A 17,527-nucleotide genomic window follows, 5' to 3' on the forward strand; every position below is an offset into this window, starting at 1 on the left:
GATGTTTCCAAGATTTCCACACGAAGCCAACATTCTGTTAGACGACGCAGGTGGGAAGAGAGACAACTTATAAAGCTGGTGACCAAAAATCATGTAAGTAGAAAAAGAATTTATAACTTAAAATTAGATTTTAAAAAGCCGGCTGCACACGTGAACTGCACGACGACATATGGCGTCATTTGTCCCCTTGACTTTATTTTAATGATGCCATATGGCGTCGCTCGGCTCTTAAAGGTTAATGAAAGTTCTTGATCCATAGTTGCATAAAACACAACTTTTACCAATCAGGAAACACAGTATGTAGGACATTCTAAATAAATGAACCAGATAGTACAGTATAAAATAAAATAGGAATAGCAAACCCGCTACCAGCCACTTCTCTTAATCATTAATGCATGTGCATATCCTAGCAAATGCTTGGATACATATCCTGCACACATGCAATCTAAATCTGTTAACAAATAATCATTAAAACAACCGATTTTGATTACATTTGGCGTTTTGAATTTTGTGTTTAGAAGAATTTTAATATTTATCACAAATTTCCATAAGGGCAAATTTCTGGTTCATATTACGAAATTTTTGGTCAAGCTTCATAATGTCCATAAAGACAAAATTTCATAACTCAAATATCTGTAAATATAGGAGCACACAACACCCTGAATCGGAATCAGTTTGGTTAATCAGGTTTGACAAAAAGCTACTGATAGCCATTACAGGCACAAAAATTTGAAATACTACCATACTAGCTACCATGTGAGGTTATGTTCTTATACTAACCAAGTTTATGATCAACTCCAACACCACTATACTCTAGACACGCACTGAGTTCAGTACAGACAACGTCTGTGCCATCTGGTAGCTTGCAGGCCTTTGTATCCAAACTCAGCTGCTTTGATTCATCACGGAATGTAACAGTTGCATCGAGCTTCACAACTGGACGGGCCCTAACATATGAAGAAATCGTAAGTGCAGGGTCATTTAAGCATAACACAGAGCATTTCTGAGGCCCTTCAATATGTATAAGGACGTTAGCATTAGAATAAACTTTAAATCAGCAACCAAGTTCCCTAAGAACTAGAATAAACTATCAGCATACCCAAGGAATAATATATATAGCAAACAAACTCCATGGCTTTAGTCCAGAAGTGAACTATACTGACCAACCGACAGCCGGTTGTCGGCGAAGATTTTGCCAACTTTAGTGGATAGAGGGTGTCACGTGGTCAGTGCAACAAATCCCCGTCGTCATTAATTTCGGTTTTCTAGACCAGAGCTGCTAATTATTTGAAAGAGCTCCTCAATTATTCTCATGAGGCTGAGTGAATCCCGTTCCAGACCCACTACTTCTCAGATAATCTGGTAGCACCGGGAATCGAGCCAGGGACCTCTGGATCTGTAGCCAGGAACTCTGACCACTAGACCACATCTTAAATTTGATTTTAATAATTTAAATAATAGTTTTAATTAATTAATTTTAACTTTAACTTTGAGGATCCTGTAACAAGTTCAATATCAAAACAATGAACACCCCTACAATATGGATCCTTATAAGTATAAGTTTGGCACTTCAGATGAAGTGTCACCTGATGGTGACACATTTGGGGTCGAAACATGTTGTACCTCAGATATGTGACTTTCATGTAAATAAGTAATCTGTGTACCTTCTATAAACTGTTTTGTTGACTGAAGTACAAAATAAACATTTTTATAACTTCAAAGCAGTACCTGAGGTAGACTGCAGTATCAGCCTCATATGCACCAACCACTAGATCTGGATACTCATTTTCATCCAGGTCCATTCCTCCAGCCACAGAGAACCCAAACGTGGAAAGCGTACTGACAACATCTTCTGCCTGGATCACTTGTGATGGCTTCTCCATTATGCCCTTGCCCGAACCATGGAAAATATAAACCGCTCCACGGCCTTCTGGACCATCATATGGGGCACCAACTGCAATATCTATAAAACAAAAAAATGTACAGCTTTAGTGGTAGGGGGACTAGGCTATGGGCTGGACAATTGAGGGTTCAAATCCTGGCAAGGGCAACACATTTTCTCTTCCCCATAATGTCCAAAATGACTATGGGACCCATCCAATCTCTCATCCAGTGGGCATGGTGTGAAAATGACTACTCACCACCACCTAGTGTTGAGATTATGAATAATATACACCTACTTCTCAGTTAATGGTCATGGCATGGTGCTTATTTATATTGCTATGCTGTCACTTCCCTGCATATTTCATGGTGTTGTGCTTATTTATATTGCTATGTTGTCATTTCCCTGCATATTTCATGGTGTTGTGCTTATTTATATTGCTATGCTGTCACTTCCCTGCATATTTCATGGTGTTGTGCTTATTTATATTGCTATGCTGTCACTTCCCTGCATATTTCATGGTGTTGTGCTTATTTATATTGCTATGCTGTCACTTCCCTGCATATTTCATGGTGTTGTGCTTATTTATATTGCTATGCTGTCACTTCCCTGCATATTTCATGGTGTTGTGCTTATTTATATTGCTATGCTGTCACTTCCCTGCATATTTCATGGTGTTGTGCTTATTTATATTGCTATGCTGTCACTTCCCTGCATATTTCATGGTGTTGTGCTTATTTATATTGCTATGCTGTCACTTCCCTGCATATTTCATGGTGTTGTGCTTATTTATATTGCTATGCTGTCACTTCCCTGCATATTTCATGGTGTTGTGCTTATTTATATTGCTATGCTGTCACTTCCCTGCATATTTCATGGTGTTGTGCTTATTTATATTGCTATGCTGTCACTTCCCTGCATATTTCATGGTGTTGTGCTTATTTATATTGCTATGCTGTCACTTCCCTGCATATTTCATGGTGTTGTGCTTATTTATATTGCTATGCTGTCACTTCCCTGCATATTTCATGGTGTTGTGCTTATTTATATTGCTATGCTGTCACTTCCCTGCATATTTCATGGTGTTGTGCTTATTTATATTGCTATACTGTCACTTCCCTGCATATTTCATGGTGTTGTGCTTATTTATATTGCTATGCCTCCAATCCCTTACACTTCTCCACAGCATAGTGCTTAATTAAACACAAGGACAACTTTTGCACATGCACAGTTCCTTTACAGATACTGCATGTGCCTGAAACTGAAGGTAGACTTCATTTTGAATTAAGAATAATGGGTGAGATTTCTGATCAGAAGCATGCAAGTAAGAACTCTGCAGCCTTCTTGATTCTGGGAGTTTTTTCTTGTTACATAAGCAAAACTATATTGTTTTATAATGTTCCTTCATAAAAGGGCATTGGTGATACCAAGACATTTCTGCATTTCCTGATTTCTAGACTCTTGATTGATATTGTAATAGATTGGGCCATTTCTAGGAGATGAATAGGTAAATATATTCCAACCAATGTGCATCCAACAATAAAAGGTCGTCTGTTGCTTTACAGAGCAGATCATGCCTAACTTACATATGTTATGATATGACTAAGTTGGCTAAGTTGTATCATAGGATATGTAAGTTAGGCATGATATGCTCTGTAAAGCCTGTACTGACAGAGGACTTGTGTGTAGTGCAAAAGGAAGAATTTTCAAGAACATGTTATATGTCCGAAATATACACTTGACGAAAGGTCAGGTGTATTCATAAGAGAAAAACCCATCTTCTCGTCAGAGAGGATGTTACATAAGGACTATTACCGCAAGAGTGCAGTTGGAAAAAATCTCTGGTTGCTGGCCTCAAGGGGCCTGACACCAAGACGAACTGATTGGTGGTAAACCTCCAGTTGTACAGTAACTTTGACTTTGACTTTGACTTCAAGAGGATTCGTCAGGAAGACTTTGTTCAAGGCAGTTCAGTAGTTGATGTGTTAACCTTGAGATTGATAAATTGATTGATAATTGTTGGTGTGTCATAGATACAGCAATCATGAAAGCATAACAACAAATTGTAGTTATGATGTGTGAAATTATTCAATAAATAGAGCTATCAAGTCCGGAACCCATTATTTACTGCTGCTTTACAAGGATACACATGACAATATTATTTACGATTCTACAATGAATAAATGAACACTGAAGTTTTCTTGATTCATTTCTGGGGTACTCTAATTCAAGTACTATTACTCAGAGTTAAAATATGTAGTATATAAGGTGAACTTTAATGAACCTCACAAAATGACTGTATTAAACTACCCTTACACACATAAACAAAACCTCATGATACTGGACACTCTACCTATTATAAACATCCAGGACTTTAGCATGGTTCCCAGCATTAAGAAAATCTGAAACAATAAATTCAGAAACTGACATTCAAAATGATTGTTCTGTTTTATATTGGTAGCTTTAAGTTCATCAGTACCTTTTTAAGTTAAAATGGCGCCATTGATAAAAAAACGTGAATTTTATTAAACTGAAACTATACAAATTTAGCCAAAAAGATGGACAGTACACAACTTGTAACATTTGCTTATGTGGAGATGTTTTCAGCAGTTTCACTAGCAATATGCAAACAGACACTGGTGGACTTGATGTGTACTATCTTCTGAGATGTGACACTGTGTAGTCTGGAAGTACTAGTTCACTGATATTTTTGAGAAATCTACTACCTTCATTTTCAGGATCAAAGATATATTATGCAAGCAACAAGCATTCAGCTACAAGTGAAATTCTAGCATACTACACAGTGACCTAACTCAGAAGACACTGGTAGCCTTCATAATTGCCATCTTAGGAACCTCAAATTCAATATTTCTGAATATTTCTTAACATTAAATGTATTTAAAACTATATTACTGCCTTTGCAGAACATTCTAAACATCTCCATACTTACCACCATAATTATCCTTGTTAATATCACCAAGAGTACTTAGCGATAAACCAAACCTCGATCTGGAATTTTTGCCATCCCGTTTATGGAACTCACGGAACCTCTTGTGGAACTGGATAAGATTAAAGCAAGATTACATTCTAGTCCTCATGTTTTCTCAGATTGAATTTGATGTGTGGATTTGGCTCAGGATGTGGTCTACTACTTCAAGCCAAAGCACACATTCAGATTCCATTGTCTACCTGTATCTTTAGTAATACACTTAGAGATAAGAAGACACCATCAGTTCTGTGTCACTGATCTGGAATTTTTGTGAATTGGAATTCCAAAAACTTGAAAATTAATATCAAAGAACAAGAAGATATTAAATTAGTCCCAGGGTTCTTTGTTTTTCCTAATATTTCATATGGCAGAATGCAGACAATATACAGAACCCATCAAAATTAAACCACCCAATGGACAAATTGATTGAGGTGGCCAACTGACAATTCTCACCATGGATTTTCAGGTTTGAGCCAACCAATTACATTTATCAGAAAATCATCACTGACTGGCATGCTGATATTACTGTCCACATGACATTCATTATGGGCATATACAGTGTGTAAAAACTTTCTCTTAAATGTATTATAACCTGAACTTTGTAAGCAATAAAACAATCTTGAACTCAGTTAGTTTTATTGAAATTTTGTCTACAGGTATGATGTTCAGACAGAAAACTGTTATTTTCAGTTTCCCGTAGATTGAATGATAAGTAAGAATCACTGTTCACTCTACTCCTGCTTTATTAAGACTCAGAAATTAGTCAAAGTCAAAGTCACATTGCGACTGATGGTCAGTCAGTCAGTAAGTCTTGGTGTCGAGCCCCATCTGGGGCTCATGACCAGATATTTATTACCGTTTGACAGTTACGGTCTTGATTTTGTGTGGCGCCCTCTCTGACAAGAGGACGGGTCTGTCTTTTATATATGCTGCTGGCCCTAGCCAGGGCAGTCTTTTTTGGGTCCAAGTCCCTTGGGACTCGTGACCTTATTTTACTATCTCAGAACTGAGACTTCCCTTTTCGTCACCTCTTACGACTCGCAGTTTCACGGTGGAGGTATTCAACCCTGCCTCCACACGGGGGACAGAAATTAGACACATAGACTCATACACACAGTAACCAGTAAGCAGTGATAAAATAGATTTCCTGTGTTACCCGCAATGAGTATCAAATACCTGTGATATAGGCATATAATAATTGTAGGTTGCTTGGTTATGAGTTTACAAGCATTATTTTTGTTATGGTAGCAGAGCGTGGTTTCGATCCACGGACCTCTGCTATCATAACAAAAATAAGGCTTGTAAACTCATAACCAAGCAACCTACAATTATTATATGCCTATATGACAGGTATTTCATACTCATTGCGGTTAACACAGGAAATCTATTTTATCACTACTTACTGGTTACTGTGTGTATGAGTCAACTGAACATGATGACTTCATTGGAATGGGACTGAGATAAGAGAACATGCACTTCTACCAAAAAGAAACAGAAAATATTATTCTGTGACACCATAAGTTCCTCAGTCTTTGCGAAGACTATGTCAAAGTAGCGTGATGAAAGTAGAATTACCTTGTACTAACTAACTCTAAAAACAAAAAAAGACTTCTTGGGACATCGTTAAAGATGTCACCAATACGAGACTTGTTAATAATTCAGTCCCAAGTATAAATATTGAGGGGGGTAAACTATGTAACAATGTACAAATAATAGCTGATACTATTACTAATTATTTTTCTGCCCCGGTACCTCAAACTCAACCTAGCTCATCTTCTAAGGTCGTGGATTCCTTAAACAATCTCTTCAAAGTATTTCAACATCCATTCCCTAATATAAATATGACTGCAATAACCACCAATCAAATTAGAGACATAATTAAGTCTTTAAAATCGAAGAGTTCACATGGATATGACGAGATTCCGCAAAATATTTTAAAAAGAAGCCTACCATTCATTCTGTCTCCATTAACTTATATATGTAATAAACTATTGAGCCTTGGTATTTTTCCAGATCACTTGAAGTATTCTCAAATTAATCCCATCTACAAAAAGGGTGACAGGTCTGATATTGTTAATTATATACCCATATCTTTGATGACATCCTTTCCCAAGATTTTTGAGAAAGCCATTTTTAACAGACTGCAATATCATATCAATGTAAATGAGATATTGGTGCAAGAACAATATGGTTTTCAAACCAAATCAACTACTGATATGGCTACCTTTACCTTCATAAATAATATCCTATTGGCACTTAATAACAAATTAGCTGTCAGAGGATTATTTTGTGATTTAACCAAGGCATTTGACTGTCAATCATGACAAAAAGCTTGCAAAATTGGAGTTTTATGGCATCAAAAGTATAGCAGGGAGGCTGATTAAATCTTACTTGACTGATAGATATCAAAGAACTTTAATAAATAATGATTATAGAAAAGGTGTTTCTGAATGGCAAAAGGTTAAACAGGGTGTTCCACAAGGTTCAATACTTGGGCCTTTGTTTTTTCTGTTGTATATCGATAATCTGCCTTATGTAGTAAATAAATCATTCATACCAATTTTGTATGTGGATGATACTAGTATACTGTGTTCAAATTCTAATTCCACAGATCTCAAAACTACCCTGAAAGTGATTCCACTAAAAATAAATGAGTGGTTTTCAAACAATTCACTAACGCTAAATTTAAGTAAAACCAATTGTGTCTACTTTGCAACAAAACTGAATCTGTTAAAAAAACTTAAATATAATATATAGTGATACTTTAATCCACAATGCTTGTAATGTCAAATTTCTTGGCCTAATCACTGATAGTGGCTGCGCCGTAGCTCAAGCGGTTAGTCTCTGGCTTCCCACCGCGGCGGCCCGGGTTCAATCCCGGGTCTGGTGAAGTTGGATTTGTGGTGGACAAAGTGGTGCTGGAGCAGGTTTTGTCCGAGTACTTCGGTTTCCCCTGCCAATCTTCATTCCACCAATTACTCCACAATCACTCTCACTATCATCTGGGGCTGGTACAATAGGCCAGAAATGGCCGCAGTGCAAGGAACACAGTCCCACAACATTAGCAATAAAAAAATCATTGACAGTACTTTATCCTGGAAAGATCATATTAATCAATTAGTAATTAAGCTGAGATTGACTGTCTATGCCACCAGAACTTCATCTTCCATTGTGTCCCAGGAGAGTCTACTGATGACCTATTATGCCTATGTACATTCCATTATGTCCTATGGAATTATATTTTGGGGTAATTTAATATTTAAAATGCTGAAAGTATTGTGATATGACGCGTCCTGTATTTTGATTTATGGAAAAATGAAATGAAGAAAGAAAGAAGGAAAGATAATTGGCCTAAGTGTGTAAATTTATAATGCATTTAATCGGTTAATTTAGGTAATTTAAATGAAACTGTTGGATGTTTAGTTTGTGTGTGTGCGTTTTTCTATGTTTGTGTACAGGTAGAGGCCTTGCGATGAGCTGATCACCCACCCAAGGAGTCCTACCGAATGTGTAAGATCTTGAAAAACCGAAGTGAATGGAGAAGTTCATGGAGGTAGGCCTAGGCCCACTGGGGCTGAAGTGCCAAGGAAAAAATTGAAACTGTATTAATTTTAATGTTTTATAGTAATGTTCTTTTTAAATTATGTATATTAATTACAATTGTATTAAGTTTTTATTTTTATTTTATTATCTATGTTAACTGACTAATGTATGTGATTTTAATTATGTAACTCATGTAATTTATTATATGTATCGGGACACATCTATTATCAGAGGTACTATTTCCACATCCTAGGTTTTGTACCTGTATGGATATATGGAAAATAAAGAAAGTGAATGAAGGAATATCAGGAATGGTGATTAAAAAACTCAAGTTATATACCTTGTAAACTTACTTCTTCATTTACCCTTGTAAACGAAGAAAAAACTACATGCATGTTGATGTCTGATCACCAGAATGCAGGCCAAAATCATGATATAAATAAGTTAATTAATCCTTTGAAAATTTGGGAAAGTTAAAATGTTTTGGAATGTCAAAAACAAATCGAAATTGCATTCATAAAGAAATTAAGAAATGATTAAATTTAGGGAATGCTTGCTACCACTCAGCACAGAATCTTTCGCCTTCCTATTTGCTATTTAAAAATGCAACAACAATTTTACCTGCTTTTTATGGGTGTGAAATCTGGAAATTTACTTACCTAAAAGGAAATTACAAAATGTTGAAGAAGGCATAATAGAAAGCTTCATAATTTGAACTTTGCATCAAGCACTAACAGAATCAACAAATCTCGGAGAATGAGGTGGTCAGGGCATGTGGTATGTGTGAAAAGATGAGAAATTATGCACTATGCCTAGAAGATTTAGTCATACATTGGAGGATAACACTAAACTAGACCTTAGATAAATGCTATCGTGTGTCAGAATGACTAAGATGTGGGTTTGGATTCGTGAATCGGTTTCTTGGATCATCACTAGTTGTAACTAGTTTAGTAACCTAGCAATGGACTGTGTTTGCAGAGCTGTTGCCTGGCAATGCGTTGATGAAATCTGTTACAACACAATAGCAGCGGCAGTGGCAGCAGCAGCAGCAGTAGTAGTAGTAGTAGTAGTGGTAGTAGTTTAAAAACACTCACATGTAAGCCTTGATAAAAGACATAAATCCGCCCAGTCTCATAATTTCCCTTGTTGTTTGACAGATCTGTGTACAGTGGCGCACCTATCACCAAGTCATCTCTTCCATCTCCATCCAGATCTGACACACACAATGCATAGCCAAAGTAGGAACCCAGCTGCTCTCCTGTCAGGTTCAAGTAATTTGTCAAATTCCATGTGTACAGAATAACCTGAAATAAAACACAGATTTCTAACCATAAAAAAGATAAGAATAGAGCACTTTATAATCAGAAATTGAGATACATGTTTTTCACCTGTGGATGATGATTATGTACTGTGATAGGGTTGTTTGCCAGTGTTTTAGACAACTTATTTGTCTTTGCTTTCAGGGTCCGAAATATAGTTAAAGTCTCCAAAATGTTTCCACAACAGACCACTACACGTCTTTTGTTCACCCAAAAATGAAAGCCCAAATCATGGTAGCTGACAGGTGATCAAGTGAAGCAAATGAGAAAGAAGTTATTCTTCCCTCCTGAATATTCTAGAACAATGAGTGAAAACATTCTTAAATAATGATCTCAATAAAAGTAGCACCCAGTGTAATATGTACGAAGTAGTTTATTTTACTGTATTTATATATTTTAGCCCGCTAGTAGAAGTAAAGCTATCCCTGTAACAGGCCGTGAAGGCTCATAGGGTTGTGAGATGTTGAGGGTCCCATATTATCTAGACAATTGGCTTAAAGATGGTGGCAAGGTTGTCATCCTTATGTGCCGGCCGCGCTTTACTCCCCAGGAAAATTATTTAATTAATTCCTGGTACCCATTTCTGTTAGAGGCTGAGTTAACCCCAGGTCCATAGTGCGGCTGGACAGATTAGCTCAATTGAAAAAATCCAATGATTTCATCGGGACTTGAACCTGTGACCTTCCAGCTTGTAGCATAGTGCTTCAACCAACTACGCTACCGTGTGCCCCCATATTTTAGCCCATATCTTCAGATAATATACATTAAAAGGAAATTTCTTAAAATTGCTGGCTGAATAAGACTCGCTCCATTCTGACTGGACTATAACTGGCTCCAGTCGGGTCTCTCTCTAATCTGCTCTGAACTATGACTGACTTTATTCTGATCTAAACAACCTCTTACATAGCGTATCAGTCTCCAAGGAAATGTTTGTTGATCACTCGTATTCATGGAACTGTGCTCCATAATGAGTTAGTTTCCAAGAATCAATCTCTATGGACATATGTTTGTTGATTCATACCCTAGCAATGGGTCTACATGTCACATTATACATAATTTTATAATACCCTCAACAAAACTACCCAGTATTAATAGTGTTTTATTATTACACAGCAGTGTCTCAGTCACCCTACTTCTGGATCATCTTCAAGTGGATAAATGCTTAAATATATATTATCTGAATCATCATACCATACATTTGACTGGAACATAGGTCCTTTCTTTACAAGAATTACCCAATTGGATATCTATCATAAGGAAAATTAAAAAGTGTACTACAAACAAAATAAAACTCCGTGATTTTAGTCAGCAAGCAAACTATACTGACCAAGCTACCACCGCTTGTCAGCGAAGATTTTAGTGCCAACTTTTGTGGATAGAGGATGTTGCATGGTCAGCGCAACGAGACCCCATGGCCGTTAACTTTGCTATCATCACCAGGCTGAGTGGACCCTGTTCCAGACCCACTACTTCTCAGAAAAAATCTGGTAGCGCCGGGAATCGAACCCAGACCTCTGGATCTGTAGTCAGGAACGCTGATCACTAGACCAAAGAGGCGGTCTTAAAAAGTGTACTTCATTCCAAAAAGTTAGGAAGAGGGTTTAAAGTCAAAACTCAAGTATAGCAACTGGTAATGAACACTTGTCAGCTATGTTATACCACAGATACAACAATGACAGTGAATCACAAAGTTCTTAACCAAATTAAAAAGAAATCAACAAGAAACCAACAATATAATACAAAATATGAATCATACATACATCTTACCTAAAGGTCACACATTATATAGAAATCAACAAGAAGCCAACAATATAATACAAAATATGAATCATACATACATCTTACCTAAAGGTCACACATTATATTATATTTAAATTCATCTTATTGCTTGCATAATCTCATATTATATATTTGTATGTTTTATTAATTGACCACATGACAGATATCCAATATTATATACTTATATATTGTGACATGTTGCGCAACGGAAAACCCCTTCCTACCCAGCAGCAAAGTGGCAACTCAGGCCACAGTGACGTGGCGGATGAGTCAGCGCTCCCCTCCCCCCTCTGCACGGTAACGTAACGCGCAACGCGCGGTGACATAAGACGGCATGAGGTAACAGCGTTGCTACATAACAGGCACACACAGCCACTATATAAGAGAGCTGTGCTGCCTGCGAGAAGAGTTGTAATGTGGCCATCGCCGAGTTCAGTTCCGAGTTAGTTCTGAGCAAGCCTACGAGCGAGTGTGTTATCAACAGTTCTCCAGTCAGCCGACTACAGTTGGAGTATAGCAGCCGTCGTGGAAAGAAGAACCGGACGTGTGTGTAATTGTGTAATTGGGAGTGTGTGATACAGTGATATATAGATCCCGTACTGTAAACGTATAGACTACTGAAGACAGAGTGAGCTGATTTGCGAATAGGGTTATAAATCGTGAAACCCTGCAACAGTGTTAACAGATCAATGCGATTAGGGTTATAAAGTGTGAAACCCCGCAACTGTGTGATAAGTAATTGTAGCCGTTACTTGTAGGTTGTTGAATAAACCAATTAACCATCTCTACGGCGTCTTCAGTAACAAAACACGTTACAATATTTTACTATTTGACCACATGACAGATATCCAATTGGATAATATACTTACGAACAGGTTATTCATGTTCTTTCAAATGTACTGCATGACAAGTCATAGAGTAAATATTTAAGCATTTGTCTGCCAGATGATGTCCCAGAAATAGGGCTAAAACCTGCTGTGAGCAATAACAGAGTACTATTAATACTAGGTGGTTATGCTGATGGTATTTTTGAATTATGAGGGTAGGATGATTACTGGAATAATGACAACAGTTAATTGGAAAGGATGTGGAAGGAAGTGAATGTAGCATAATTTGAGGAACTATAGAGGCATCTACCTGTAGGGGCAGAGGGAAGCTGACAAAGATTTGTCAAAAATGGCCAGTCTCAAGGCTGAGCTCTACTGAGAATTTCCTGATTATGAAGCAGCAGTGGTACTCACTTGACAGCGACATTTAGCTTTTGAAAGATATCATCCAATTGCAAATATTCTCACCAAAACTTTGAGGAATGAAGATAATAAATATTTTATATATATTTGGGAGATACCAACTGAAAGATATTTAATTATGGCTGTTCTTCAAAAGTACAGAAAAAACACTTAATATCAACACACATATATATACAAACTTATAAATTTCAATCATTTTGGGAAAGAGGTTGAATAGAGCACCTTGCCAAGAAGGCCTGCACCTCTAGGCATCCCAACTGCTGCCCCACTCCCACCACCATCACCAAAATCGCCAACAGCAACTGAGTAACCAAGGTAAGAGTCATCATCCAGAACAGAACCTTCTTTTGTGTTCACAACTGCTGGACGATTATTCAGACTTTGGGAGAACAACTGTCCTGGAAGAAAGCATACACATAGGCCACTAACTTTGTTTTACAAAATACTGCAAAGCAAGCAAATGGAGCTTGTCAATGTTGCACCTCCATTTAGTGCTGAGGTCAAGAATGCATGAAGCATTTCCTCTGTTCTCCTTGTTTGCCTTTATCAAATGGTTCCTTAGACATACAGGTAGGTATCAAACAATGGGAAGCAGATAATTCATTAATCCAATGGATTAGTAATGTAAAAAGGTATTTTATTTATTTGTTGGTAAAAGGAAAAGGGGCTTTTCTTAGTAGGTTATTCCTATTTTCTCTGGGATCATATATGAAGTTTCCCTGTATTTTCTGCATGTCTAATACACTCTTTTAGTGAACAAGGGGGTATGTTTTACATCATCTTTACCTTCTACAGTAATTATTAAAAAGTAAAGCCATCCTGTTCAGAAGCACTGCATCATGAAATTTCTGAACTTGATATATTTGAATCCATTTAGATTGTGTATTTTGCCTACTTGCTTACATATTTAAACAAAAATAATCAGATTTTAAGGACATTATTCAATGATGGGAATGTTAAATATATACTTTTAAATACAAGGTAATTCATAAGTCCCTCCAGGATTTGTATGTAAATTGTAATTGAAATCCAAGAGGGATTTATGAATTACCTCATTTCTCTGCACACTATTTACCTAGAGATATCTATAGTTGCATCAGTGAAATTAAAAGAAATATTTTTCACAAACTTAGACATACTTTCATATTTTCCTAACAGATCTGAATTCAGACAAAGATTAGGTTACATTTAATTTGGGTGATTCAATTCAGTTTTGGATCCAAAGTTCTCACAGCAGTGACTTTGAAGGATGCTATCTTCTGGGATGTAATACAGTGCAGTTTGGCAGAAGTTTATTGATGTTCCTTGCTTCACAGTTTATTGCTTAACTTAATTTTAGACCCTGAAGATGGAGGCAACATATCCATCTAATGAATTTCTGTTCCACTTCATAGCATTATGCCCAAGAAGATACTATGCTTAAATCAGTTTTGTGTTAAGTTAGAACTGAATAGGATCTAGGAAGCATAAATAAAACATAAATTTGGTTTTTGGCACAAGACATTGTGCAGGTGTGAAAAAAAATTCACACATATGACCATCATATTGTGAAGTTGTTGCCAGAATTCAGTTAATATAACATTTCAATAATATAAGAGCAAAAAGAATATTAAAATAATCTTACTTTAATAATAAAGCCATCAGTAAATGTTGCACACAATAACCCATATAACCAAGGATTAAACATCTAAAATTGGTTATGTGATATGTAGAAACATGTTATACTGCCAGATTAATGCAATATTTTTCAGTTAGATTTTGTAATTATCAATTATAACACAAACTCCCACCACCAATCTAATCAACTGATGACTTAACAAAATATAGGAGCCATCAGTAGTGGAAGAGCACCATTCAGTTCATATGTACACAGCCCATAATTGTGCAACCACACCATTAGTTTTTTCAGCAATGTACTAGTTGCATAGGTTTTTTTTCAGCAATTTACTAGTTGCATAGGTAGTCCAATTAATGACAAAATTCAGGATGCACTAATAAAGAATTTATAACTGTATTCTTTTTTTTTTTCCTTTGTGACTCTACAGTGTCATTCAAGCTCCAGACTCCTCTGCGTTCTACATGAGTGGGCAACAGGGTCCCATAAATAGGGAAATGGTTCAACATAAAACCTCCAACTTCACAAAAAATACAGAGACATTCAGAAAAATTTAGGCTGTGGTCTTCTAGCTTATGATACCATGCAATCTGGTAGGTGGTTCCTCCACAGTGTTGATAGCCATCAATCTGATTACAGGTGTCATAGCACAGAAGATGACAATCAAAATCTTCACTGCCATGAAGACTTAAAACCTCATGCAGAAAATATCCATGCCTCAGGAGGGGCAGAAGCCTGTCTCTGTTACCACTGCTCAAGTGACTGATAGCCATGTGTGTCTTTAGACTGCAACTGGAATCAGTAATTATGTTTTTACGTTCAAAATAAATTAACAATGAATTGTTTATTTGCTCACTGGTTTACTGAAACATACTGTTTATTCCACTTTAAACATTATGTAGTGTCAATGAGGCATGACAGAACTGTCATGAAGAGTGTACAGGCAAGAACATATGAATTTATACTAAGATACCAAAGCAATACTTTAGTGCAGGTACTGAAAAAGAATCATAAAAAGTCAGCTTTTTTGTGAGTCTTCTAGCCAAGATTTGATCTGAGGACCTGTGAACATCAAGCACGAGTTGTATCTACTACCCTGCGATGTTTGTTGATATTAGCCATTTTTGCAAATGGATTGGACAATTTCCAATGCACTGTGAATCAAATGCGAGGAGGGTCAGGTTCATTTTAAGTTTTAAGGTATGTGACAATGGTGTGTATTAAACTGACGTATATGTTGAACATTTTCCATCATCTCATTTTTGGCAGAAACAACAATTCAGAAGCTGAATTTGCTTCTGTCTTCAGATAAAAGTACAAAATCTGCTCTGCTGGGTCCATTAAATGAAGCTAATTCTTATCCCCAGACAATAACAGTAGGGCATATGAACCATAAAGATCAGAGTTTAGGAGCTGGATATCTCCAAATCTTCCATGACTGACCTCTGAAATAGTTACGTCAAAGGTTCAGTACCCCTGAGGATGACATTTTAAATGCTGAAACATGTTGAGGCAATGATGAATTTAAACCAGTTTCAAGAACTTGTGTTGTAAATCATTGCAATACAGTTCTTTTTAAGAAAAGCATTATAAATATGGGTATCACCTTGTATAATAAGGTCCCTGAGCAGATAAAATGGAAAAAAAAACTCTTAACATGACGGCATTTGTATTATTACATTTAGAAGTCTTTTAAGAAGGACTTAATATCCTTGCTGTTGAAACATTCCATTTATTCTACTGATGAATTTATGTACCTAAAATTTTGAAGTGAGTGTGTTATGGTTTCATGTTATGACAAATATCTTGTCCTCGCTTAATCTATAAAAGAAAATGTTGGATGAAGAAAGCAGTCTTCTGGGATTTGNAAATGTTGGATGTTGGGTTTTTTTGGTATTGAATTGTTGAAAGTGGGACAATGTATTGTATGATTGATTTGTATGAAATCTGTAGGTAATTAATTTTCATAGTATTGCTGACTCATGTATGATATGTATGTTATTTTAATATGTAGTAATTGACTTGTTCTATATCCAGAGGTTGTATCTCCAAATATGGATTCTCAGAACAAATTAACTGATTGATTGATTGTATGATTGTAATCAACTGCATTGTGATAATAAGCAATGCTATGATTACAACGATGCACAGCTCAACATAAAAATATATAATGGGCTGCTTATCCTTATTCAAAACTTATGATCTATACTAAAAGAATTTCCTAATTAGTAACAGTCTTGTGCATATCTGTATTGGCCCTCCTTTAAATTGCATGCTGCATGGTTTGGCAAACCTGCTGACCTGAGACATAAAACTTCCTTAATAAAACCATTTCAGTAATGTTTATGGGATTGCTGTTTGGTCTTTCACTACATCCATGAGTGATGCTTGGTATTAGGACACAAGGGGATTCCTAAATCATCCACTGGTTACTGGAAGTACACAGTTTCAATATTACTATATAACAATAGTAATATTAATGTCCATACATCATGTTATTATGTTATTTCTGCAATGAGTGCAAACACAGACACATAACAAGAAGGCATTCGTAAATGTCCATCAGTCTGCAGGTTTCCTTTCTAAAAACCACTCGGTGATTAATATTTTGTTATGAAGAAATGTAAACTAGAAGTCGGAAAGCAAATTTAATATTTTTTAAGGTGATCCACCTGTAACTGAAACTTATATGGAGTTACAATCAAGTCTTGCCACATTTAATAAAAAATGTCTCATTGTAAGTAGAATTCATGTCATAAAATACAGACCTCATTAAGATATATGATTTATGTTTGAAATATTTTTCAATATGATGTCTGTTTAACGAAATATATGAAAGAAGTCTTTTGTATTTCTATACAGAATTATATATCTGCTATTGATTAGCTCCATCAACAGTAAATACTTATGTGCAATCAATTAATGTAAAGAAATGAGAGATAACAAATGCAATAACTGATTGGATGTAAATGGGATTAACTGTATGTTATATTTTTTAATTTTAATTATGTTTATTACTTAGTATTATGTGATATTGTTTTATGATTAATGTTTAATGATTGTGACGAATGAACTTGGAGTAGTAAGAAGTAAAAGGTTGTATTTCTAACAGTGTATGAATCTATGTTGTTATGATATGGCTTGATTTAA

At 36.1% G+C, this 17,527-nt stretch overlaps 1 protein-coding gene across 2 annotated transcripts in view; it reads right to left on the minus strand.

Moving 5' to 3' along the window:
• Positions 1-17,527, minus strand: part of LOC111861925 (integrin alpha-PS2) — a 326,722-nt gene that overhangs the window by 35,976 nt on the left and 273,219 nt on the right. For both annotated transcript variants that reach the window (XM_023846892.2, XM_023846891.2), the window contains 5 exons: positions 12,985-13,160; positions 9,509-9,718; positions 4,833-4,941; positions 1,729-1,963; positions 781-947 (listed from right to left, as the gene is read on the minus strand). In XM_023846892.2, coding sequence (XP_023702660.1) covers positions 781-947; positions 1,729-1,963; positions 4,833-4,941; positions 9,509-9,718; positions 12,985-13,160 — 897 coding nt within the window. The remainder of the gene's footprint in view (positions 1-780; positions 948-1,728; positions 1,964-4,832; positions 4,942-9,508; positions 9,719-12,984; positions 13,161-17,527) is intronic.

This window comes from Cryptotermes secundus, unplaced genomic scaffold, assembly GCF_002891405.2.
Source record: "Cryptotermes secundus unplaced genomic scaffold, Csec_1.0 scaffold84, whole genome shotgun sequence".
Lineage (NCBI taxonomy): Eukaryota > Metazoa > Arthropoda > Insecta > Blattodea > Kalotermitidae > Cryptotermes > Cryptotermes secundus.